The 25,648-nt window shown below is 48.9% G+C and overlaps 1 protein-coding gene across 2 annotated transcripts in view; it reads right to left on the bottom strand.

Moving 5' to 3' along the window:
• SCUBE3 (signal peptide, CUB domain and EGF like domain containing 3) overlaps positions 1–25,648 on the bottom strand; it is a 1,095,585-nt gene that overhangs the window by 660,525 nt on the left and 409,412 nt on the right. For both annotated transcript variants that reach the window (XM_086923234.1, XM_086923233.1), the window contains exon 4: positions 11,687–11,821. In XM_086923234.1, the coding sequence (XP_086779360.1) occupies positions 11,687–11,821 (135 nt within the window). The remainder of the gene's footprint in view (positions 1–11,686; positions 11,822–25,648) is intronic.

Genomic DNA, 25,648 nt, shown 5'->3' with positions numbered 1-25,648 from the left:
TTCGGACTTAAATAACTACTACCCAATATCCAACAACCCTACTCTGACCAAACTATTAGAAAAATGTGCTCACACACAGCTTAGCAAACACATTGAACATTTCAACCTGCTTAACCAATACCAATCCGGCTTCTGCATAGGGCACAGTACTGAAACAGCCATGACCCACATAACAGATGACACTCTAAAAATCCTCGATCAAAATGAAGCCTGTCTGCTAATCTTGCTTGACCTATCCTCAGCTTCGACACAGTAAAACACTACATCTTACTAGATCTCCTGAAGCACAGAATGGGACTATCTGGATCAGATCTAAACTGGCTCTCCTCATTCCTTCAAAACAGATCACAAAGATTCAAGGTTAATCAATCCTTGTCCAAACCCGTCCCAGTCACGTTAGGTGTCCGCAAGGATCTTCTCTCTCCTACACACTTCAACCTATTCATGGAACCGCTCACAGATATCCTCAACTCCTCTAATGTCCAATATCACATGTAAGCTGACGATACACAAATATACTTAAAAATCCATTCACTAGAGGATATCAAATCTCTCAATTTAACGCTACAAAAAACTCAGACTTGGCTGGCTGAAAACCATCTGAAACCAAACACCCTCAGAACTGAATTCCTCCTTAACGCTCCCCCCAACCAATCGACTGTTAGACGGACCGGGAGGGTCGGCCGAGTATAAGGGGAGAGGTCTCCAGGGAGAGCCGTCTCCAGCGATCGTACAGACAAGTAACTTCCCCCCCACAGACGGACACCACACAAGGATAAGGTTAAACGATACTTTATCAGCAATTCTTCGAGTACGGTCAAATGATACAAGGAGGTCTGGACTCAGGGGTCCCCTCGGTTCGGGTCTCTGGTGGGGAAAAGGGGTAGCGGGACAGTCTTGTTACCAATTGGGTGGATGGATAGCTCTCAATCCTCGAGCTCGGCGTTCTAGATGATCGGGCCGCGGCGGAGCCAGCAGGTCCCGAGATGGTTGAAGGTAGCGACGGTCCGCGGCGGAGCCAGCAGGTCCCGATGAAGATGGTGGTACAAACGGTCCGCGGCCACGCCAGCAGGTCCCGACGACGATGAAGGTTTACGGAGGTTGCGGCAGCGCCAGCAGGCAGGACGATAGTTCACAAGGTAGGGCTACGGCAGCGCCAGTAGTCCGTCAAGGATGAGTTCTTCTCTGCGTCTCTCGACTCCAGGATACAACTGCCTTCCTGCTCTGGAGCTGCCTCAGTTATAGGGCTGTTGCCCTTTGATGTCCGGACCCTCGCACTGGGAGGTCGGGGGGTCCAGGATGAGGGAGTCCAGACACCCAGCAGGGGGGTGGAGCCAGCGCCCGGGGAGGCTGGGGGCGAGCGGTACCTGGCGGGGGAGAGCCATCGACACCTCTTTCTCCCATTGACCTGCCAAGTAGTCCGCTCACCTCCTGGGTGGATGGTGGTGCCGGGATGTCTGAGGCCTGGCCAGGCCCAGGGTTAGGGTCGATCGGAGGCCACGCGGCCTCGTGGTGCAGTGTCCAAGATGGCGCCCAGGTCGGGCGCGCGGGCCAGCAGTGGATCGGGCCCAAGAGGTCGAGATGTTCAGAGGCAGGGGTCCCGGAGGGGACGGAAAACGTGAAGTGGTGGTGTGTAACACTTGAGGGACCGGGCTCGGGCCTGGTCGGGCAGAGGGGGAGCGGGCCCTTCATGTGGCCTGTCCAACATGCGTCCCCCCCAGCTGAAGGCGGGGAGAGTCACCCATCCTCTTGGGGACTCTCCTCGTCGAGGCGGAAAAAGCGTGACAGGCCATCCGCGTTGGCGTGGTCTTGTCCAGGTCGATGTTCCACAGTGAAGTCCATCCCCTGTAGGGAGATGGACCAACGTAGTAGTTTTGGGTTCTCCCCCCGCATCTGCATCAGCCACTGCAGGGGTCGATGGTCGGTCTGTACCCGAAAGTGTGTGCCAAAGAGATAGGGCCGGAGCTTTTTGAGGGCCCATACCACGGCGAAGGCCTCCCTCTCGATGGTGCTCCAGCGTTGTTCTCGAGGCAGGAGTCGCCTGCTGATGAAGGCCACTGGCTGATCAAGGCCTTCGGGGTTCAATTGGGACAGGACCGCCCCAATGCCGTGGTCGGAGGCATCCGTCTGGACGACGAATTCCCGGCTGTAGTCGGGGGCCTGGAGCACAGGGGCGGAGCACATGGCGGCCTTCAGTTGTTCGAAGGCTGTTTGACAATCTGGGGTCCAGTTGACCTTCTTTGGTTGATTTTTGGACGTGAGTTCTGTGAGGGGCCCCACTATGCTACCATAGTCCTTCACGAACCGTCGGTAATAGCCCGTGAGTCCCAGAAAGGCGCGTACCTCGGTCTGGGTGATGGGGGGCTGCCAGGACTGGATGGCGGCGATCTTGAGCTGCAGAGGGGCCACCAGGCCGCTTTCCACCTGGTGTCCGAGGTAGGTCACGGACCCCTGACCAATCTGGCATTTGCTGGCCTTGATCGTGAGGCCAGCTCGCTGAAGGGCCTGTAGCACCTCTCGGAGGTGGTGGAGGTGGTCGGACCAGTGGTGGCTGTATACAGCGATGTCGTCTAGGTAGGCGGCACTGAATCCTTCGAGTCCGGTCAAGACCTGATTAACGAGTCGCTGAAACGTTGCTGGGGCATTCTTCATGCCGAAGGGCATGACCTTGAAATGATAATGGCCGTCAGGAGTGGAAAACGCAGATCGTTCTTGGGCCCGGGGTGTGAGGCCGATCTGCCAGTAGCCCGCCGTCAGGTCGAAAATGCTGAGGTAGCGGGCAGCTCCCATGCGGTCGATTAGTTCGTCTGCCCGGGGGATGGGATGTGCGTCTGTTCTGGTGACCGCATTCAAGCCCCGGTAGTCGACGCAGAACCGGAGTTCCGGTGTGGTGCCGGGGGTGGCTGCTTTGGGGACCAGTACTACTGGGCTGGCCCAGGGGCTGTCTGAGGGCTCAATGACCCCGAGCGTGAGCATCTTGGTTACTTCTTCTTGGATGCAGGCCCGTACCCGATCTGGTACGCGGTAGGCCCGGTGGCGGATAGGGGGGCTGTCCCCCGTGTCCACGTCGTGCACACACCAGGAGGTGACACCTGGGGTGAGGGAGAACAGGCTGGCGAACTGCAGCAGAAGGTCTCGACATTCTTGGCGTTGTTCCAGGGTGAGGGCCTCCGAGAGTCGGACCCCGTCCACGGAGCCGTCTTTCTCCCGAGTCCGTAGGAGGTCAGGGAGGGGTTCGGAGTCTTCTTCGGCTCCATTGTCTGTGGCCATCAGGAGGCTGAGTTCTGAACGCACGAAATGGGGTTTCAGTCTATTAGCGTGGAGGACCCGGAGGGGGTTCCGTGAAGATTCCATGTCGATGAGATAGGTGACAGGGCCCTTGCGCTCGACTACTTTGAAGGGCCCCGTCCACTTGTCTTGCAGGGCGCATGGTTCGGTGGGGGACATCACCCATACTTGTTGGCCGGGTTCGAATTCGATGGAGGAGGCATTTTGGTCATACCACTTTTTCATGTCCTCTTGACTGGCCTCCAAGTTTGCTTTTGCCAGCTCTCTGAACCGTCGGGTCTGGTTGTGGAGGGTTAGGAGGTATTTGAAGACATCTGGAGGGTTCTTTAGAGGGGGCATTTCCCAGCCTTCCTTGACTAGGCTGAGCGGCCCCCGTACGGGGTGTCCATACAACAGTTCAAACGGGCTGAAGCCGAGGGACTTCTGGGGGACTTCTCGATATGCGAAGAGGAGGCACGGCAGTAGCACATCCCACTGGCGACGGAGGGGCTCTTCCAACCCCCCGATCATCCCTTTGAGCGTGCGGTTGAACCGCTCAACGAGTCCGTTTCCTTGAGGGTGATAGGGGGTCGTGAATCGGTAGGTGACCCCACACTGTTGCCAGAGGGACTTCATATATTTTGAAATAAAGTTTGTGCCTCTGTCGCTGACGACTTCTCGGGGGAAGCCCACACGGGAGAAGATCCCCATCAGGGCCCGGCCGACTACCGGGGCTGTCACAGTTCGCAGGGGAACAGCCTCGGGGTAGCGGGTGGCGTGGTCCACCAGTACCAGGATGAACCGATGTCCTTGTGCTGTACGGGGGTCCAGGGGCCCCACAATGTCTATCCCGACCCTCTCGAACGGGGTGGTGACCACTGGAAATGGTTGCAGGGGGGCTTTTAGTTTGCGGCCGCTCTTCCCACTGGCTTGGCACGTGGGGCAAGATCGGCAATGCTGGAGTACATCATTCCTCATTTTAGGCCAGAAGAAGTGGGTCACTAGGCGGCTGTAAGTTTTATCCTGACCCAGGTGTCCAGCCAGGGGGACATCGTGGGCCAGATTTAGCAAGAAGTCTCTAAAACGGAGGGGCACCACTAGCACTCGACTGGCCCCCAACTCCGCGATCTTTTGTTCACTGTATAGCAGATCATTGTCCCAATAGACCCAATGTGTTCCGGAGGTATCCCCTGCGCTCTGGGCGAGGGCTTGTTGGCGGAGTCCCTCGAGGGAGGGACAGGTCTTCTGCTCTTGGCGAAACTGCTCCTGTGTGGGTCCCCCCTCTTGATGCCACTGGTCGAGGCCAGAGAGGTCCGGAGGTTGAGCTGGTTCTGGGGGGACGGCACGGTCGGCGTCTTCGGCTGGAGCGACCGGGGGAGGAGGCGCCGGCCATTCAGGCTCCTCGGGTCGGAGATTGGCACGGGCGGCCATGGACCGGGTGGTGACGCACGCCCAGTCCGGGATGCCTAACATCCCCAGGTGTTCTCTTCGTTCTACGGCTGCCCACGGAGAGCTTTCAAGGTCATTCCCCAGGAGGCAGTCTACGGGGGCATCATCTCGGACCGTCACCTTCAACATGCCGGAGACTCCTCCCCATTCGAAAGGGACGCAGGCCATCCGACACAGACTCTCCGAGTTATCGGCTGAACGGACAGGGCAGAGAATATTTGGTAGGAACTGTTCTGGGGTCACCAGGTGACAGCGGACGGCTGTTACACTGGCCCCGGTGTCACGGAGGGCTTCGGCCCGGCGTCCATTGATGCTCACCCATTGGCTGTACTTCCGGGTGTTAGCGGGTAGGGGGACCCGCGGGACCATGTCTTTCCCCCCTAAGCAGGCTAGAGCCATGGCGGCTGGCTCCCATTCTTGATGTTCTTGCTCATATTCTTCTTGTTCCTCGGAGATCTGTTCTTCCCCCAGGGCAGCGGCAGCCACCTGGCGGGGTCTCGGGCTCTGGTTCTGTGGGCAATTTGGGTCGTTTGCGTAGTGGCCGACTCGCTGGCATCGGTGACACGTGACATTGGCCCTATATCCCGGTCGTGCCGGGGTGCTGCCCCGGTTGGCCGGGGGAGTGGTGCTGGCAGCGGGGGCGGCCGGAGTGCTGTCTCTTCCTCTTTCTTGGCCCCCTCCTCCTCGGGGACGGTGCTGACCGTGGTGTTTTCGGTTCTGTTCATAGGACCCATTTCGGCCGACTCTGGTGATTTCCCACCGGTCAGCTTCGGCTGCGAGCTGCCGTGGATCAGACAATTTGCTGTCGAGGAGGTGCTGCCGGAGCTCGATGAAGCAATTGTTTGACAGATGCTCCCACACCATGAGATTGAAGAGCTGTTCGTAAGTTGTGACATTGCTTCCTTTGATCCAACCCTCGAAGGCTCTGCTGAAATAGTTAACGTACTCTACCCAAGTTGTACCCGGGATGCGGGTGCAGTCCCTGAACCTCTGGCGGTACATCTCGGGTGTGAGCCCATAGCGGGTGAGGAGGGCCGCTTTCATGTGGTCATAGGAGGTCATCAGATGGTCCGGGAGCTGTAGCAGGGCATCGCGGCCCTCATTGAGGAATCTCCCCCATAGACCGGCTCCCCAGTCACTTCGATCGATCCGGTGGGAGGTCATAGCTATTTCGTAGGCCTTGAACCATTGTTGGATGTCGTCCTCTCGGAAGTATTCTCGAACGACATCCTTGGGGATGTGTACCTTCTTATCTGTTGCTCCCGGGGTGCGGGGTTGCTCGGTCGCCCCTGATTCCTTGTTCTGCTTGCGTAAGTCTATCTCAGCTAATTTGCGCTCATGTTCATATGCCAGTCTTTTTTCCTCGAGCTCTCTTTGTCTCTGTTTTTCCTCTCTTTCCTCTCGGAGCCTCAGATGTTCTAAGTTCAGTTTCTGTTCGGCCAACTTGAGTTCACCCTCCATTTTGAGCCGGGCCATTTCTAGTTCATGTAGTCTTGTTCTTTCTCGTTCCTGGATCTCGTCTTGCGAGAGGCCCGTTCTTCGCTCCTCGGGAGCCGCGGTGTCTTTTTCTACTGCTGCGATATTTTGGTCCGGGGGTCTGACGGCCCCGGTTTCTGCCCAGGACTCCAGGGCCTGTTTGAAATCATCTTTGGTACTTAGACCGGTGGTAGCGATACCTAGTTCGATGCAGAATTGTTTTAATTCACGATGGCTGTATTCTTCCAATTTCTCCATCTGAAATTTCTCGGTGGATCCGCTTTCTTTGGTTGTCATCGTGATTTCGTCGTGGGGTGAGCTACTCTCTGTACGATTATGCGGTGATTCGGATCGCGCCGCTGGCCACCAATGTTAGACGGACCGGGAGGGTCGGCCGAGTATAAGGGGAGAGGTCTCCAGGGAGAGCCGTCTCCAGCGATCGTACAGACAAGTAACTTCCCCCCCACAGACGGACACCACACAAGGATAAGGTTAAACGATACTTTATCAGCAATTCTTCGAGTACGGTCAAATGATACAAGGAGGTCTGGACTCAGGGGTCCCCTCGGTTCGGGTCTCTGGTGGGGAAAAGGGGTAGCGGGACAGTCTTGTTACCAATTGGGTGGATGGATAGCTCTCAATCCTCGAGCTCGGCGTTCTAGATGATCGGGCCGCGGCGGAGCCAGCAGGTCCCGAGATGGTTGAAGGTAGCGACGGTCCGCGGCGGAGCCAGCAGGTCCCGATGAAGATGGTGGTACAAACGGTCCGCGGCCACGCCAGCAGGTCCCGACGACGATTGAAGGTTTACGGAGGTTGCGGCAGCGCCAGCAGGCAGGACGATAGTTCACAAGGTAGGGCTACGGCAGCGCCAGTAGTCCGTCAAGGATGAGTTCTTCTCTGCGTCTCTCGACTCCAGGATACAACTGCCTTCCTGCTCTGGAGCTGCCTCAGTTATAGGGCTGTTGCCCTTTGATGTCCGGACCCTCGCACTGGGAGGTCGGGGGGTCCAGGATGAGGGAGTCCAGACACCCAGCAGGGGGGTGGAGCCAGCGCCCGGGGAGGCTGGGGGCGAGCGGTACCTGGCGGGGGAGAGCCATTGACACCTCTTTCTCCCATTGACCTGCCAAGTAGTCCGCTCACCTCCTGGGTGGATGGTGGTGCCGGGATGTCTGAGGCCTGGCCAGGCCCAGGGTTAGGGTCGATCGGAGGCCACGCGGCCTCGTGGTGCAGTGTCCAAGATGGCGCCCAGGTCGGGCGCGCGGGCCAGCAGTGGATCGGGCCCAAGAGGTCGAGATGTTCAGAGGCAGGGGTCCCGGAGGGGACGGAAAACGTGAAGTGGTGGTGTGTAACACTTGAGGGACCGGGCTCGGGCCTGGTCGGGCAGAGGGGGAGCGGGCCCTTCATGTGGCCTGTCCAACATCGACCATCATCCTTGATTGGCTGAAACACCTCACAGCACTCAACTGCCAACATCTTATTATCGGCTCAGCGAAATCACTGGGAATAACTCTCGATAAAAATCTAAACATGCAGAAACACGTTAGCAGTGCAACAAAAGAAGCAAACTTTCAGATGAACACCCTGAGAAGATTAAAACCCTTCTTCCCCGCAAATGAATTCAGGCAGGTCAAGCTCTAGTACTCCCTAGATTTTAATATGGGAGTGCTTCTCTTTGTGGGCTCTCCAGAACAACGACGGCCCCCCTAAGAGCCTCAATCAACTCAGCTGCTAGACTTATCACTGGCCCCAAAAGAAACTGCCACATCTCTCCTGACCATAGAGCCCTCAACTGGCTTCCTTTCGAAGCCAGAGTTAAACTAATCCTTTTATCTCGATCTACGGTAATCCTCTCCCCCAACAGGTACACCAGCCTTTTGCCTCATTATAGAGTTTCATTGCATGTAATAATTGTTGATTAGTGAGGGATATTTTCAGCCATAAAGAAGGCCTATGACCAGTGCTTAGTTTGTAAAATATAAAGGGCAGATTATCATATTTCTTTAGGAGACCACACTTATTTCCACCAGCTCCTCCCACTTCCTTCTGTGGCTCCACCCACTTCCTTTATTAGCGCCATCCACAGGCCTCCACACATCAGAGCCTCCTCCTCAGTTCATGGGTTCCACAAGAAGCCGAAGACCTGGCTCTTGACATAAGCACCTCAGGGATATTGTACCTAAACACCTGCCCAAGCGCCTGGATAGCTTCTCGGGTGATTAGTGCACTATACGTATCAATATAACATAGCATAATATAACCTATGGGAGGCCTATAGATACAACTTAAAAGTGAACTCAAATTAGATAATGTGCATAGCCATAAGGACCTCGAACATAGATGCACTAAAATGTATAAATAAAAGTAACTTTTCTTATAGCAACATGTCTATGGCAGCCTTCAGTGGATACTACAACCCATACAAAATAGTGGCATACCCACAGCAAACATGATCACTCATGTGTTATTTGACCCTACTCATACTAAACTCACCCTATCTCATATTCTTGCTTCCTGGACATAGAGGAGCACTTCACTGTTGCTATACTCTTTTTTTTATAAGATTTTTTTTTTAGGATTATAAATGTAGTTATATTAATCATATTGTTAGCACATGGTTTTCAGTACGCTTGTTTCTTTTCACTGGTATTATTTATAAAAGGCATACAACATTCAAGCAAGCATAACACATTGACATACAGGTAGAGTTTATGTATTGTTTTTAGTCACAATTCATGAAACATCGCATGGCCGGGTTTATTTTTAAGCAATTATGTTCGAGGTCCTTATGGCTACTTAGATTACATTATTTCATTCTGGTACTGAGTCCAAATGAAACTTCATAACAATGTACATGCATTGTTTCTAGCATCCGCTCATTTAAGCTCCAATATGCTTATGTGTTTACTGCTTCTTCTGGGCTTCATTGGCGCCTAATGTTTTACTTTCCCATGTGGGTTCCCCATCCTGTGTGGAATGCATCTATGCACTGAGAGAGTTGGATGCCTGAAAGGCCTGTCCACTGTGATGTTTTTTGTGTTCCACCATCATATTTTCATGTGTACTATCTCTGTGATAACCACTAGATCCTCCCAAGTCCCAGTTGGATTTGACCATTGACACTGTAACCACTCCTGTAATGGTCTCATGGGCAACCTTATGTGTGGTTCTAGGAGTATGCCATTATTCCCATTATTTTACTGACTCTCCTCACTGTCAGAGACTGTCACCATAAATGTGAGCTTTCTCTATGAGTGCCAGGATTCTCTTGCAGTTTGGGATGGCTTTGCTTCATTTGAGTTTAGTTTTGCCCCCAAGAGTGTATTTTCTCTTTGTGGCATTGGTGATTATTTTGTCATGTTTATGGAGGACCCCAATTTGGGGAGTCTATGTATGACAGTGTTTATACTCTTCCAGCACTGTGGTAATGTTCTTGCTTTTACTAATCATTCTAGTTAGGGGTAGACATACAACCTCTGTCTTTCCTTCTTAGATCATATAAATAAGATCTGAGTCCAAAGTTGTGTTGTCTGTGACGTGGAGACGATGCCACAGACGGCATACACCAGAGAATGCCCTGGCATACAGGCATACTGGAAAAAGTATTCTCAGAATTAAGTACCATGACAAATATGAATGTTTCACATGACCCACTTTTAGGTCTAGTGTGTTTCAACATGCAAATATTTCTGTTAGCGAAAATAAGAATCGCTCTACAATGGAGCATAAGCCCGCTCCTAACTGAAGGAAATTGGATTAAAAATATAATATACTGCAAAACAATGCCAGATCATTTTATTATACAGGTACCAACTCGCTATAGACCTAAAAATAATTGGGCATCACTACTTGTATATGTAGATAACAGCATCTTCCAGGACCACTCATTGTTCTATATATATATATATATATATATATATTTTGAATGTCTGTGTTTGTCTTTTAAATACTATTGCTGTGAGGTCTAATTATGGTGATTGCAGGTTAACATGCTCCATATATATTATAGCTACATGTACTTTCATATGATGGTAACAGTGATAAATACGATATGCAGTGATTGCAACTTGTATTGTGCAAATTTACCTACTGCTTTGCAATATTATTAACTCTCTGTTATGTTGTACCAATATAAATAAAATTAAGTATATATACATATATGTACCTTATCCACGAGGAACCTCTTATGACGTGTGTTCACCCGCATGTGTAGGTAGGTATCTTTGAGGTCTATGGTTGCCTTACAATCAGGGCCACTGGAGTTATGTAAATGTGCGGCGATTTTCACATAATTATAGATTTGCCACATAATCCATCATTTGCCACATAATGAGCAGAATTTAATGGAAAAAAAATTGTTTCTAGGACAAACTGTTCAAAAGTCACAAAAAATATGACAACATGTGTTGCTGCGCAATGGAAGGCCCTTTACAAAGCTGGACTGGTCACCTTTCTGTTGCTTATTGCTATATTTGGGTGTCAAGTTGGTACTAATGAAGTGCAACCAATGCCCAGAGAGTGTTACCAAGTTTTTAAAATGACGAGATGATGTACTAAAGTACAAAATGTGCAGCATAATTTGCCTTTTCTTGGCGCATAATTTAATCAGCCCTGCAGCATAATTTGACCATCTCCTGCTGCATAGTTCCAGTGGCCGTGCTTATAGTCCCCCTTCCACCGGTACAGGATGACCTACTGCAGCATGACCATTTTCTATTTTAAGGGGCGGGTGAGGGCAAAAGTGCCTCTCAGGTGCTTCGACGGCATGAGGCCATACCCCTCCATCTTGGAGTCTGTCCCTACATCACCTCTGATGTAAGGTGGCTCTTTTGAGGAATGCTTGCTCTCCTTCTCCACCTTTAATGTCAACACTTTTGCTGTGCTGGTTTCCAAAAGTATTGCACAACTGTATGAATCTCCTTTTTGAACGTATTGATATTTATTATTAAACGAGTTACTTTTTAATGATTTCACACATAGATGTTGCTTTTTAAGAGCTATTCTTAAATTGATAATTAGATAATGAGGCCTTCCCTTTGTTTCAAGGAAAGATACCTTTCGAGACTTTAAATTTTACTAAGTATACTTAAAAAATGTGTTGGCACACAATTTCCTACAGGGCCATCTGTGTTTGCATTACATCTGTACCCAAATTCCTGTGGGGTAGCCCCATATCTGTTTATTTTGCTGCGAACTGTGTATTAGGTGTGGAGTGCTTAGTTCTTCAGAGGAGATCAGCCGAATGTGAAAAGCAGGAAGCCCAAATGAAGCCAGTAATGGGAAAAGATCCACCTATCTGCAGAGAAGACCTCTGTAAACTCGGCGTTACATCCCAAGGATGGGCCTGGCCGCTCATCGTGAGCTGTTTTGGCTGCAGCAGCATCTGGCTTTAATCAAACTTTGCTCTAAACAATTGCTGTTGCTTTCCAAGGGAGGGGTGCAGCATCTTTTAACCCTTCAGAGCATTTCTTTGGCTTGACGAGGAGGTCGTACGTACCTTCTGGCCGCTGGATGCAGGTGTGCTGATTGTCACTGAGGAAGAAGCCGTCCCGGCAGCGGCACTCATAGCTTCCCATGATGTTGACACAGGTCTGCTGGCAGCCCCCATTGCCTTCTGAGCATTCATCCAGGTCTGTGGAAAGAAGAGAGGAGAACATGAGAAGCAGCAGGATGGCTGCATAGCGGAAGCCATGCAAGAAATACCGCAGAATCACGAAGGAAAGGGTGACAACATCTACCAGAATCAAGTGGGACTGTACCACAGCCCCAGGCCCAAGAGTATACCTTCGGATGCAGATGCTTGTCAATAATGACTCTAAATATTTAGCGGGGAAAACAAAAACGATCACAATGGATGAACATACTTCAGCATCCTTTAAGGAGTCTGGACGCTGGTTGGAGGTGCCGCCGAGCTCTTTGCCGGGGCCGGTTTTCGGCCGATTTTGGTACAGGGCCGATTTTGCAGCTATGCTACAAAAACGGCCATGTAACAAAAACGGCCCCCAGGGGCCCAAAACCGCCCCCACCCGTGCGGCCCACCGGGGGATTGCCTGGTGCCCGCTATGGCCAGTCAGACCCTGCCAACGACCAAACTAATGAATACCAATACCCAGGGCTTTAAGTGGTATGAGAAAACTGGGGGGTCTCTGAAAGGGGCGTGGTCAGTGTAATTAGGGGCGTGGCTTTAAAACACACACTAAAAATCTGTGCTTAGCATAGTGTGCCGCCCTACTTGTTTTTTGCTGTTTCGGTCATGGCATCCAGATATGTGATACAACAAGTAACATCATACCACATAACCATACAACAAGTAAGGACTATTGGCTTTGTCAATGGTGATTAGTTGCAGAAGATAAATCAGCTGCAACTATGGCGTGTATAGAATATTGAAAAAGCTTCCAATTAAAGCCCTGGTGATCCTACCACAATAATGCTGCTCTTGCGTTTCAGAAAGAGAAGGGAAATCCAGAAAGAAAATGACTCTTTAACCCCTTCCATGCTGATGACGGAATCGCTCCGTCATCAGCTACAGTTGAGCTGTGCTGATGACGGAGCGGTTCCGTCATGGCCCGGCCGCCGCGCCTGCGCGGCGCTGATTTCGCGCCTGCGCGGGCGTTCTAAAGAGCGGGGCGGGTCATGACGGAACCGCTCCGTCACCAGCACAGCTCAACTGTAGCTGGTGACGGAGCGGTTCTGTCACCAGCATGCGGCGGCCGAGCGGCCGCCCCGCCCCTTTAGCGCTGCGGCGGAATAGCCGCCGCAGCGAAGGGGTTAAAGGATTTCCCTTCCCCTACAACCCTCCCCAGGCATGACGTCATGCCGTAACTTCTCCACTAGTGAGAAGTGAGCAGTGTGGGCAGAGCACATCCATGTGCCTGCTGTCTCGAAACGGGTCTCTATCGGGCTTTGTGTTGCACCCTGGCACTTTTTTCCGGACTGCAGTGACAGCAAACTGCTGTCACTGCAATCTGGGGAAAAAACGGACCGCCTGTGCCAGGGCTCAAAACAGAGCCCGATAGAGACCCGTTTCGAGGCCCCCTGAAAAAAACTGCCGGTGCTCAGACCCCTTGAGACCCGGCCCACTTAAAGCCCTGCCAATACCTCTGGTTTTGTAGACTAATCTTACTACTTAGTGTGTCCAAATTTAAAACCAATACACAACCCACATTCAATACATTATCGACTGCCTTTACCGCACCTAATGCACATACCACCAACAACCAATATTTAGCTTTTCTTCGGACACCCAACAGCATTCTATAAGCAAAAATAACACCACACAATTGTTCCAATCTCACCTACTAATAGCATAATCATAATCATTTCACTCTAATCATACTAATGTTATACTACTCACACTGATCTCGTACTAATGTTACACCATCATAGGCACAATATTGCTCTACAGCCACAAGTTGGCAAAGCCAGCCAAGTATACAGCACTGTCATGTCCCACACCCGCAAACAACCTGGACCCACAGAAGGGCCGATTTAAAAACTCCATTTTGTAGTACATTAGTAGAACTGCAATAGTACTACTAACATATTACAAAATGCTAATCCCAAACCTACGTGAGGTTTTCTATGCTTCAGCCTACCCTACGTTTTATATGCAGATATCTCTGCCCGGACTGTGGAGATCCCTGCACACACAGGTATGCGTTGTAGTAGTAAATGTGGGAAGCATAGAGGGAGTGGCTGGGTGGAGGGGTTTTGGGAGGAGTGAGGATGGATTAAAGAAGGTTAGAGAGAGGTTTAGAGAGGGACAGATACCCAACCTCGAACTAAGCACATTGCTATTCACAAACTGCACTTATATAGTTACTAAAGTTAAAAGAGAGAAAGTGTCATAAATTATCTCCAGCTCCACACTTGGCCAACCACTGGTACTTCAAAATTCTCCCATAGAAAATGATGGCGGTAGGGACTTAAAATAAAACCTAATAAGAAATAATGGGAAAATAAATTACCAAATTTTATTTTTAAAAATGTATATATTATAAAAATGTTATTGTTAAAAAATTAAATAGACAAAACATTGTGTTCAATAAATTGATGGCGTTTTTTCAATTTGAAAATAATGTACCTGTAATCTATTTAAAAAATCGGTAAATTGGGGGGCGTGGCTAGCAGCCAAGCATGGTGGCTGTGTGAAAGAGGAGCTCTGTGACCGAGGCGGCCCCAGCCCATAAATCCGTCCATTAATCCGGCTACACCTTTCCTCTGGAGGCGGATCCTGAGGGTGGGAACCGAGCGGCACCGTCCGGTGTAACCCCGGTAAACATCCAATACCGGGAACCACAGGAAACGTCCAATTTCCGTCTGAGGCCTACATGTGAAACGGCGACACCGGTCTCAGGTACCAGCCTGACTGAGCGGAAGTAGAAAAAAGACAGGAGTATTAACCGGAAGTCGGCCCTAACGTCGGAGGTGCAAAAAATCCTCGAAAAAAACACAACCTACAACAAACGGACAACGAAGGCACGACATCGGCAGGGAACGTACAAGAGGAGACCAGAGAGTCTATCTAGCACCGGGACCTTGGAGAAAAAACGAAGCCGGGAGTCGCGCCCCACTATCACGACTTTGTCTTCCGGACCTCTTTGCGTGACGACTGCTCTGTCGTCGCGAGACTGCAATACCGCTCATTCCTGTCCCCCCCCATCGGAACGCCGCTGGCGCACAAACACCGCTCCGCGGTGGCCTGGAAGCGCAACAGAAGAGCGAAGATCGGCGGACCCCGGAGAGTACAAAGACCACCCATCCGGCGGACAGCACCAGGAATACAGGGCCCGCGCCACACACACGGGCACCGGAGGGGACACAGGAGGCACGGCTGCAACACCGGTTGACATGGGGAGTTGGAGGAGAGTGGCGGGGGGCGCGGATTCAGCGGCGGCACTTTGACCGGCAGAGCGGAACACAGCGCATCAGAACACAGGGCCCGGTGTGTGGAGCGGCCTCGGCGCGCAATCAGGCACAGTTTATAATATATAAACAAGGACATAACAGCGCGTGGAGGTAGGGTCATCATACTGTGAACCCATACCAACGGCCCTGGTAGGAACGAACATAACGCATCTCTGGGGACCCAGACTACAATAACAGCATAAAACAAACATGCAAAGCAGTGCCTCATTGAAGGACGCCCGAGCGCAGTAAAATTCGCAACAAAACAGTGCAGGACCACCAAAGGCAGCACACGTGCTAGTGGAAATAATGTACGCCCTGCGACTCCCAAAACACGAATAAAATGGTGGGCAGGGGGCCGAGATCCATCACGACTCAGGCTAAACTGGATAAATACGCCTATGACAAGAGTAATTTGCAGCCACCATCAGAGGGGCGCACCTCCACAGGCAAGGGGCCGGAAGGCGAAGGGGGCAAAAAAATAAAGTTGGAGGACATAATGAAAACACTGTCCAATGTACAAACGACGGTGGGATCGATAGCCATGGAGGTTAACTTACTGCGAGCGGACTTTCGCAAAATGGCGGAGCGAGTTGCACAAGTAGAAGTGGTCACGAAGTCCCTAGTAGACGACACCTCGGAGCTGCAATCGGCGATGGAACGCATGGAAGCCATGAATAAACATTTCAGGAGAAACTGGATGATCAGGAAGGGCGCTTGAGACGGAACAACATACGAATTTTGGGAGTGCCGGAATCGGAATGCAAGCGAGCGATGGATCTATATGTCGAGGAACTAATCAAGACCAAACGGCAGCCCAAAGGTCTTTCGCATTTTTTCTCAGTAGAAAGAGCACACAGGGTACCTGGAGGTGCACCAAAACCGGGCGCGGCGCCAAGACCAGTACTGGCCAGACTGTTCAACTTCAGAGATAGGGATGCCATCCTTCAAGCAGCAAGGGCTTCGCCGCCAATCAAGATACAGAATTCGTCAATTGCCTTCTTCCTGGACTACACAGCGGAAGTGGCCCGTCGTCGGAGAACTTTTATAGAAGTCAAGAAAGCACTGAGAGCGAAAGAACTGCCTTACTCGATGTTATTCCCAGCAAGGTTGCGAGTAGTTGCCAATAACAAGACATGGTTCTTTGATACGCCCGAAGCAGCACAGGATTGGCTGGAGGGTTGGCATCAAGTGGGAGCACCGCGCCGTGACGACAGAAATCGACGGAACCAACGAGACAAAGTTCAGACGGAGTCACAGACATCAGGTCGAGACATTCTGGAAAACCCATCGGAGGCAGGTTCGGTGGATGGTGAACAGCATCAGGACCCCTGAGGTTCCATCACTCGTAGACATAGCGGCTACTATCTGCTGTGACGGACGTGTTGCCCTTGGTCCCGGGACAGGGAGAAGCTGAAGAGGGAAGTTGGGGCTGCTGCCATCATAGAACTCCTTACCCCCGCAAGCAAGTACAATGGTTGGGGACAGGGTTGAGCACTCTGCTAAGTTGGGGAGGCGGGCAGTTCTATGTCCGTGGAGCAGGGAGGCAGGGAAGGGGGTTGGGGAAGGGGATTTAGTTGTTACTGTTAGAGTTACACACGTTGCAACAGGCCACGATGATGAGTACACACACGCCACTCCAAAAGACAACAGATATATTGCATTGATGACAGACGCAGGACTAAGCTCATTCAAAGTATCCCACTATGACACAAAGCTCACGAACTACAACACATAGTGTCCTAATGCAGCACACCACGGTGTCACCTCTACGGATCCTAACTTGGAACGTAAGAGCGCTGGGGGACAAAATCAAAAGAGGACTGGTACTGCAGGCTATCAAGCGACAAGGCCCAGCGCTGGTATTATTGCAGGAGACACATCTTACAGGGAGGGCCTGCCAGGCACTGGACCGACGGGTAAGCATGGGCGAATTTTGCGAATCTGGCGTTCGGGAATTTTGCGAATTTGCAAACTCGCAATCCGCAAAATCCGCGAATTTCCGCGAATTTGCGGATTTTTTTTTTTTTGTGTTCGCTAGGATTTCTGCCAGTTCGCAAGGATTTCTGCCAGTTCGCAAGGGTTTTGTACCAGTTCGCAATTGCGAACTTACATGTCGGCTCGCAACGGTCACGATTATGTTGTTTCTACGTCTGGTTCATCATCACAGGTTCCCAGCACCCTCTGTTTCACCCCTGCCACCCTCTGTTTCACCCATGCCACCCTCTGGTACATCAATGCCACCCTCTGGTTCATCATCACTGTAGATTATGGGGGGAAAAAGCAAGCACACCTGCCTGCTTCAACTGACATGAATTAATTTGGGGTTGATTTAATAATGTGTCACTGTTTTAAAATTCCAGTCTGGCACCTGCTTCCTTATCTGTAATTTGCTTTCTGTTGCAGTGCAATTTTTTTTCCAGGACCTTTGTGGCCTACTTGTAGCTATTCTATGAGCCTGCTGTGAGGGTCAGAGCAGGGTCATACAATTGTTGCAACTAGCAACTGAACTCTGGAGGGGCCCTTGTCAGGAAGCAGTACAGGGAATGGTTACTAATGATGAGTTTGAACTTTTGAACCTGCTGAATGCTTTCACTATTGCAAAACTCGTTTTTCTGCAGAACAGCATTACAGCAACTGTAATGCCCCAAACAAGCTTATATGAGAAAGTTGATTTTTAATCCAAAAGTTATCCAAAGAAAATCAAAAGGCCTTAAATCCAAAATAGTGCAGGCAAATGTCAACCTGAGGAGTTATTCTGATAAAAATCATCATTTTCAGAAGGTCTATGCTGCTTGCTAGTAGATTTCTTGTGCAGAATTGCAATTTTTGTAATTTCGCGAGTGCGAGATTGTTTCTGCCCGCCGCACCTATATGTTCGCAATTGCGAACTTACACCGCACGCCGCAAAATTGTATCACTAAGAAAAAAAAATCCGCTGCGTGCGAATTTGCGGATTTTCGGTAAATTCGCGAGCGTTCGCGGATTGCAAATTTACCGAAAATCCGCAAAGTCCGCGAGCGGAACGGATTTTCCGCCCATGCTTACCGACGGGGCTACAAAATGGCAGCACACTCAGAATTTACCACAGGCTCTAGGGGGACAGGTATTCTGGTAAGAAAGTCCTCCCCGTTTATTCTCATACAACACAGAGTAGATGACCAAGGACGTTTTGCAGCGGTCCATGGACAGTGGGAAGGCCGTCTTCTAAACATAGTGTAAGTTTATATACCTCCAGCACTTCAAACAGTAGCACTGCCGGCGCTGGGTGAGTTTCTACTGAACCTCCCGGCAGGAGACACCATCATAGGGGGAGATTTTACCTCAATGGTAGACGCAACATTAGACACACTCCCGAAACGGACGCGCTCGTCCGGTCCTTCCAATCTTTAGGGATTCTTAGAAGCACTGGGCCTGACAGATATCTGGAGGTACAAACACCCCACCGCGAAACAATACACCTACCACTCAGCGGTCCACAACAGTTTATCCCGAATAGACTATTCCTTGATGCTCGTTGACGGCATGCGCGGCGTAGACACCATAGACATACTGCCCAGGGGAATATCAGATCATTCTCCAATAGTGTTAACCCTCTCTACCTAGGAGAAGACTCGTGCCCGGATTTATCCAATATATCCTAATTATCTAAAAGTCCCCAAAATTAGAAAAGATCTCAAGAAAGCAACTAAATACTATTTTGAAGACAACGAAGCCTCGGTGACCTCTGCTTCCATTCTTTGGGAAGCATATAAAACAGTCCTTCGAGGACAAGCAATGGCTTCCATTACTGGGTACATGAAAACGCAACGGCGGGAGCTCTCTGAGTTAGAACTATCATTACAGGCGGCGAACATGGCAAATCCCACGGCGGAATCTGCTCACACTTTACAGTTGCGCCAACAGCAATATAAAGAGCATCACAGGTTGCAGGTAATCACCAACATCTTGGCAACAACCCATAGAATCTATGATGTGGGGGATAAGGCCGGAAAAATGCTAGCCTGGTTAGACAAAAAAAATGAAGCAATAGAGGCATACAGCAGTTACACAAGGATACAGGGACACTTCAGACACACCCAGAGGAGATAATACACACACTGGCAGATCACTTCGAAACGGTTTATACCCCAGAGGGAGAAGTCACGGAGGATGCAGCGTTAACCTCCCTTAGTCACATCGTAACCCAGACGCTCACACCGGAAGCAGTCCAATAACTAGACGCAGATCTTACGGTTGAAGAAATACAATTGGCTATAAATGCGATACAATCCGGTATAGCCCTGGGCCCTAACGGGATCCCCATAGAATGGTACAAGCTTATGTCTGAAACACTCAGCTCGCCACTACCGGCAATGTACACGGAGAGTTTGGCGAAAGCAGAACTCCCTCAAGACCAACGAACCGCAACAATAGTTGCGATCCCAAAGCCCGGTAAACCGCCGACAGAATGCACATCGTATCGCCCAATATCTCTTCTGAATGCAGAAGCAAAAATTCTTGCGAAGCTCTTGGCCAATAGGCTAATGACCCATCTCCCGCAGTTGATCCACCCAGATCAATCAGGATTTTTACCGCATAGGAACACTGCTCTAACCTCAGACGTGTACATGGAGTCCTGGCTCGCGCCACGCTATTAGTGGAACCAGCGGTGATCCTTTCCCTGGATGCCAGAATGGCGTTCGATATGGTGGAGTGGGGACACCTCTTCGCAGTCCTGACACATATGGGGTTTGGCCCCAAATACATAGCATGGATATGTCTCCTATACACCAACCCGGTGGCTCAGATTACTTCTAACGGCCACATCTCACGAATGATCCAACTGGCAAGGGGGACCGGGCAGGGCTGTCCCCATCACCCCTGCTATTTGCCCTGGTCTTAGAGCCGCTGGCGACATTGCTTCGAACAACACTATTATTGAAAGGGATTAGCTGGAAGGAGGGGTGGGAGGATCGTGTATCACTTTATGCCGACGATATGTTGGTGTATCTGACAGATCCAGACAGGAGCATACCAGCACTCCTCCAACTCTGCGATGCTTACGGGAAAACATTGGGCTACACTTTTAACTGGTCGAAATCTGTACTGTACGTGCTGAAGGGGCCAGAACCCTCCCTTGCATGACTGCCCACTTGTACTAACTACGGACTCCTTTAAATACCTAGGCATATACATCACTGATGAACGACGGAATTTTTGATAAAAATCTGAAACCTCCCCTGGAGCGTCTGCGAAATGATGTGAAGCATTGGGCATCATTGCCGCTAACACTCTTCGGTAGAGCAGCACGCTACAAAATGATGGCCCTCCCGAGATTTTTGTGTGCCCTAGAGAACACCCCGTACCCGGTCCCACCGTGGTACTTTCAGCAAGTGACAGCATTGGTATCCAATCTATTATGGGGTAACCGCCCAGCACGCATTGCTCATATCAAACTAAACAGAAGTTGGCACGAGGGAGGGATTGCCCTGCCGAACCTCCAGATGTACTACTGGGCTGCACAACTCAAAATTATTAACCAATGGATCCACGCACCTTGGGACGACCCAGCTTACAGGGCCGACAGGACACAATTAGGCACAGACAACATGCTATCAGCGCTATATAACAGAGGCCAGGTGGCGAAATTGATAGGACCCACGAAACATACGACCACGCTCTGGCACTCGGCACAGGCGAAATTGGGTTGGAAGGGAACACTCACTGAGTTCACCCCACTTTGGGACACGAAGACGCTGGGGCAACTAAGGCGAAGTAAGGGGTTTACACAATGGGACAGCATCGGAATATCCACAGTGAGAGACATATGGGACAAGGGAACAGTGATCCCGTTCGCACAGCTTCAACAGCAATAAGACCTGGGGCCGAATGAAACTTACATACAGATAAGACACGCCCTGTTACAGGTAATACCAATAGACACCGAAGTACCGGAATCCTCTCCGTTAGAGGATAGGTTACTCACTGACTTCATGCAAAAGAGTGCAACGTCACTTACCTACCGCAAGTTGATCAATAACTTAGCAGACCCAACACTGAAACTGCGAAGGAGGTGGGTGGAGGAACTGGGCGACATGGACGAGACGGAATGGAATGAAGCATTAGCATCCCCAAGTGAAGTGGGTATTTCGGCCAAGCTCAGATTAGTACAGCTTAAAATCATACACAGGATATACTACACTAGAACCACACTACACAAACTACAAAGAACCCCACATCCCTACTGCCTTCGTGGCTGTGGCGAGGAAGGTACACTACTCCATACTCTCTGGGAATGCCCTTTCATAACCAAATACTGGCGACAAGTGATGCGCACTGTGTCACAAACACTTAAGGTCTCACTGTTACCAGAGCCACTTAAATGTATTTTAAATATCTGGGATCCAAATGACTTATCCAGGTATGGTCAAATATGGAGCACATTGGCGATCATGGTTGCAAAAAGAGACATAGCGCAGAAATGTAAATGTAAATGTACAGGAATTTATATAGCGTAAATCACCGAGCGGTTTCTAAGCGCTTGCTTAGGGAACCCGTCCTGGTATTCCCCTGTGAGATAACCCCGGCAGGGTATCCGCAAGGTGAAAGCCAGGCATCCCGCCGCAGAACTGCCCACCTTACCACAATGGAGCAGAAACATGGACATACTAATGTTAACGGAGCGAGCAGTGTATGTAGCTAGAACGAGTCCTCGTAAATGGAACAAGGTGTGGACTCCTTGGAATGTGTATACACTCTACTAACCACACTCAACCAACAGCATCAAAACAACAGATTGTTTCTTCAGTCAAACTGATTGCCTTTCCAGATCTGTGCAAAACTACGCCGAGATAGAAAATGGAATAATAGAGGTTGGTGCTGTACAAATATTAAGACTATAACATTTCAATAACTTGCTGACATCATTTCAAGGGCTTTCTTACGGCATTCCAGATAATAACCCCTCTGTCATGATATAAACGAGTATCTGACTTTGAAATTGTCGGCAGTCTTTATACTGGAAATACATTTTTGTGCTACGCCACAATAACTAAACCCTGTTCACAGAATACATTTTCTAAATGCTGTCATTAAAACATCCTATTGTCATCATACCAATGACAGAGGACATTATACCAACAAATTCAACATTATACCAAGGTAAATTTGATATTAGACCATAGTCCCAAGACATCATATCTAGGACTTAATTGCATCTTATCCAGCTGCTTGTTATTAAAAGCAACTTCTAATCTCATTTTTAGGTTTCGCCTGAGCCAGCGCTTGTGCTGCGGTGGCAAGACATTTAGTGAGTGGGCTTCAAAAAGCCAACCACAGCTTTTTGTGTGACCTAGAGTGTGTGGTTACGCACACAGTTATGAGCACAGGCGCCATCTGGCTTTCAAGTCTCTTCATGGCCCATTAAGTGGATCATTCGTGGGCACCCTTACAGCCCGTAATCACGTCACTTTCACGGCAACGCGGCACCCATTTTGCTTTCTACCACTCTATATTTAATCAATGCAAAAAATAGTAACCCACAATGTGCTACGCTGGCATCTCACCGGGCACTGCTGAGCTTTTCTTTGCCAAAAACATTTCATCACTTAGAAGCTCACCACGGGTCTTCGGATCTGGTAGGTTTTGCTTTTGCTTAAAAAAAGTTTGGTTTACACAATAACAGCCACTTTTCCCTATAGTTATCACTTAATTTATAGCTGGGCTGGTTACTGCTCCATCGCCAGACACATTTGTACAACAATAAACACACTTGTAAGCACAGGTTGAAATGTGAACAAGTAAGGCGCAAGGGACAGCAGCACGCACAGGCTCATGTATGTGCACGCCCACTCGAGATGTCAGCCTCCAAATTGGTAAATCCACATTGATTTATAAAATCAATCACTTACTCCTCCACTCTCTCAGCTCTCATCCTCTCTCTCCTTCCTCTACACAGTTATCTGCACCCCCCCACTTTTTCTCCATCCAGTCACCCTTTTTGCTTTCTTTAATTCTCATCTTCAACACTGTAATATGTAGTACCCCATCCTGTACGGCGCCGGCAACTCACCGACACTGCTCAGCTTTCCTCTTTAGGGGCCTATTGTCACTAAAAAGCTCATTGCGGTGCTTCGGTTTCTGGTATCTTTTGCACAAAAAATTGGGCCACATGCATTAACAGCCATCTTTCCCTAAATTCACTGCTTCATTTTTAGCTGCGCCCACCAGTGCCCCTTTGCCAAGCACCTTAATACAACATGGAAACACATGTATAAGTACAGGTTAAAGTGCAGAAAAAGTATGGGAGGAGGAAAGAGCAGCGTGCACAAGCTAATAAAAGTGCGAGTCCGCTCGCTTCATAAGCCTCCTAATGCCAATAAATCTGCAGTAATTTCTCAAAACTGCCACTTAAGCCCACACTCTCTCGCCTCTTCTCCCTTTCATCTCTCCTACCTTTACACAGCTATCTGAATCCCCCACTTCCTTTTTCACGGTACAGTCACCCTTTTGCTTTCTTCTATCTCCCATAGGTTTTACAGCTGAGAAAACTAATATACCTACCAACTGACTTAAAGCTATTGGCATTGTAAATAACAATGCCTTTTATTTATGTTTAAAAAACGAAAACAAGAAAAAAAAACATTGTCATTTACAATGTAAATAGCTCAAATGGCTGTAAATGTGAGACTTATTGGCTATGCCAATGCTTGTTAAGAAATGTGCTCTGCTATAGCACCTATTCATAACATGAAACCTTTAAAATCAAACTGTAGTCCATCTAACATCTTTTTAACTCTGTTTTATCTAACACAGCTCTTGTTTTCATCATAAAGTGTGTTCTTAACACCACAACAATGCTTTAATGATACCTGAAAAGGGGCCTGGGCCCAATCACATTAATATGCCTCTGCCATCATGCGACAGAGTGACTATCATCAAAGTTGGCATCCCCCCTTAGCAATCAAGACCAGTTGTACCAAAATATTAAAAATGTTCGCACCAAAATGCCAACACCATTTACATCAACAACCTAAGTCCAATAATGCTGAAACATCATTGATAATCAATCCAAAATAAAAAGGCCGTTAGTGCCATGGTTCAAAGGCTCTGCATGACAAAATACCACAATTATGGCAAAATACCAAGGCCTACCCTGTAACAATAACAGGGCTGCCTATAAATATGAAGCTAGACAAAGCTGGTCACGACAACACCCTAAAGCATATAATGCCAAAATATCAAGCCTACTCAGGCAATAATACCACGGTTTCTCATGCACAAATTATAAGCTAGATCATACCAAGCTATCAAGATCATTAATATCAAGGCCAATGATGCTGAAATACAAAGTCAAATCGTGACAAATTACTAGGAAACATCAAGACAAAACAACAAGGTTGAAACACCAGAAGTCCAAGGTTACTCATGCAAGAATGCCAAGGCCGGTCAATTTAAAGCTGAGATATTACGGCTATGTGAGCCTAAAATCACCCCTGATCATGCTGACACATCCCTGTGGATCAGGCAAAAACATCGAGGCTACTCATGCCATCACACTAATGCTTTTCATGCTAAAACACAATTATTAGGTTATGTTATAAGTATTGCAAAGTAAACATTCTCCGAGAATGATTCTGCCCTGGTATGGCCTGCTAATTGTGGACAAACACCAAAGTTACTCATAGCAAAATTGCAAAGCTCTTCGGACTTCTATATCAACATTTTGCATGACAAAATACTTAGAATATTATTCAAAATATTAAGCTCCCTCGTGCCAATAAACACGGGCTATTTATACTACACATGCACGGATAATCCGGCAAAAATACTGCGGGTAATAATCATAAAATACCAAGACTATTCTTACAATAACACCATACCTGCAAAATATCAAAGACAAACGTGTCAACATACCGAGGGTAGAAATCGTGCAATAATATTAAGTCCAATTATACCATAGTACTAGAGGTTGAATGTACCAAAATGCCAATTGTGAATATAACTATGTCACCAATTCCAAGGGTTCACATCCCAAAATACCCACCTCGAAGAAGCCGAAATAACATGGCAAATCAGAACAAAGAAAACTGATGATGCAGAAGAATTGCTGTCGTTTTCCTCTAGGGTTTCATTTCAACTTTTCAAAACAATCCCTGAAAAATGTTGCATGAAGAATTTGCAACCTCTTTGGAGAGCACTTTGTAAAGGTAAACACAGTTTTGTGCTGGTGTCACTGTCCTAAAATAACTCAACTTCAATTGCAAAACACAAATGTAATTGTAAAAACATTTACAGATACAGAATGAACAGGCAACAGTGAGCATAGTAGCAGCACTTAAGCTTATGCGATTTGTAGTATGTCCAAAAAGGTGTTTACGCTTACAGAGAGATTACGGTATCGTGAACGGCATTTTGCTAATAATGTCTCTAAAACAAATGATCAGTTTTATAAATGGTTCAGATGGACAAAAAATGGTAGTCATGTTATGAGCCTTCCTTGTATGGTGTTTTTATTAAGTTTTTGTAAGCGCTTTTAAATGTTCTTCTCTTCTGCAGAGTTCCTGGA

This window comes from Lissotriton vulgaris, chromosome 5 (genome assembly GCF_964263255.1).
Source record: "Lissotriton vulgaris chromosome 5, aLisVul1.2, whole genome shotgun sequence".
NCBI classification, from domain to species: domain Eukaryota; kingdom Metazoa; phylum Chordata; class Amphibia; order Caudata; family Salamandridae; genus Lissotriton; species Lissotriton vulgaris.
The sequence above is the reverse complement of the archived record's forward strand: the minus strand, read 5'-3'. Positions and strand labels throughout refer to the sequence as shown.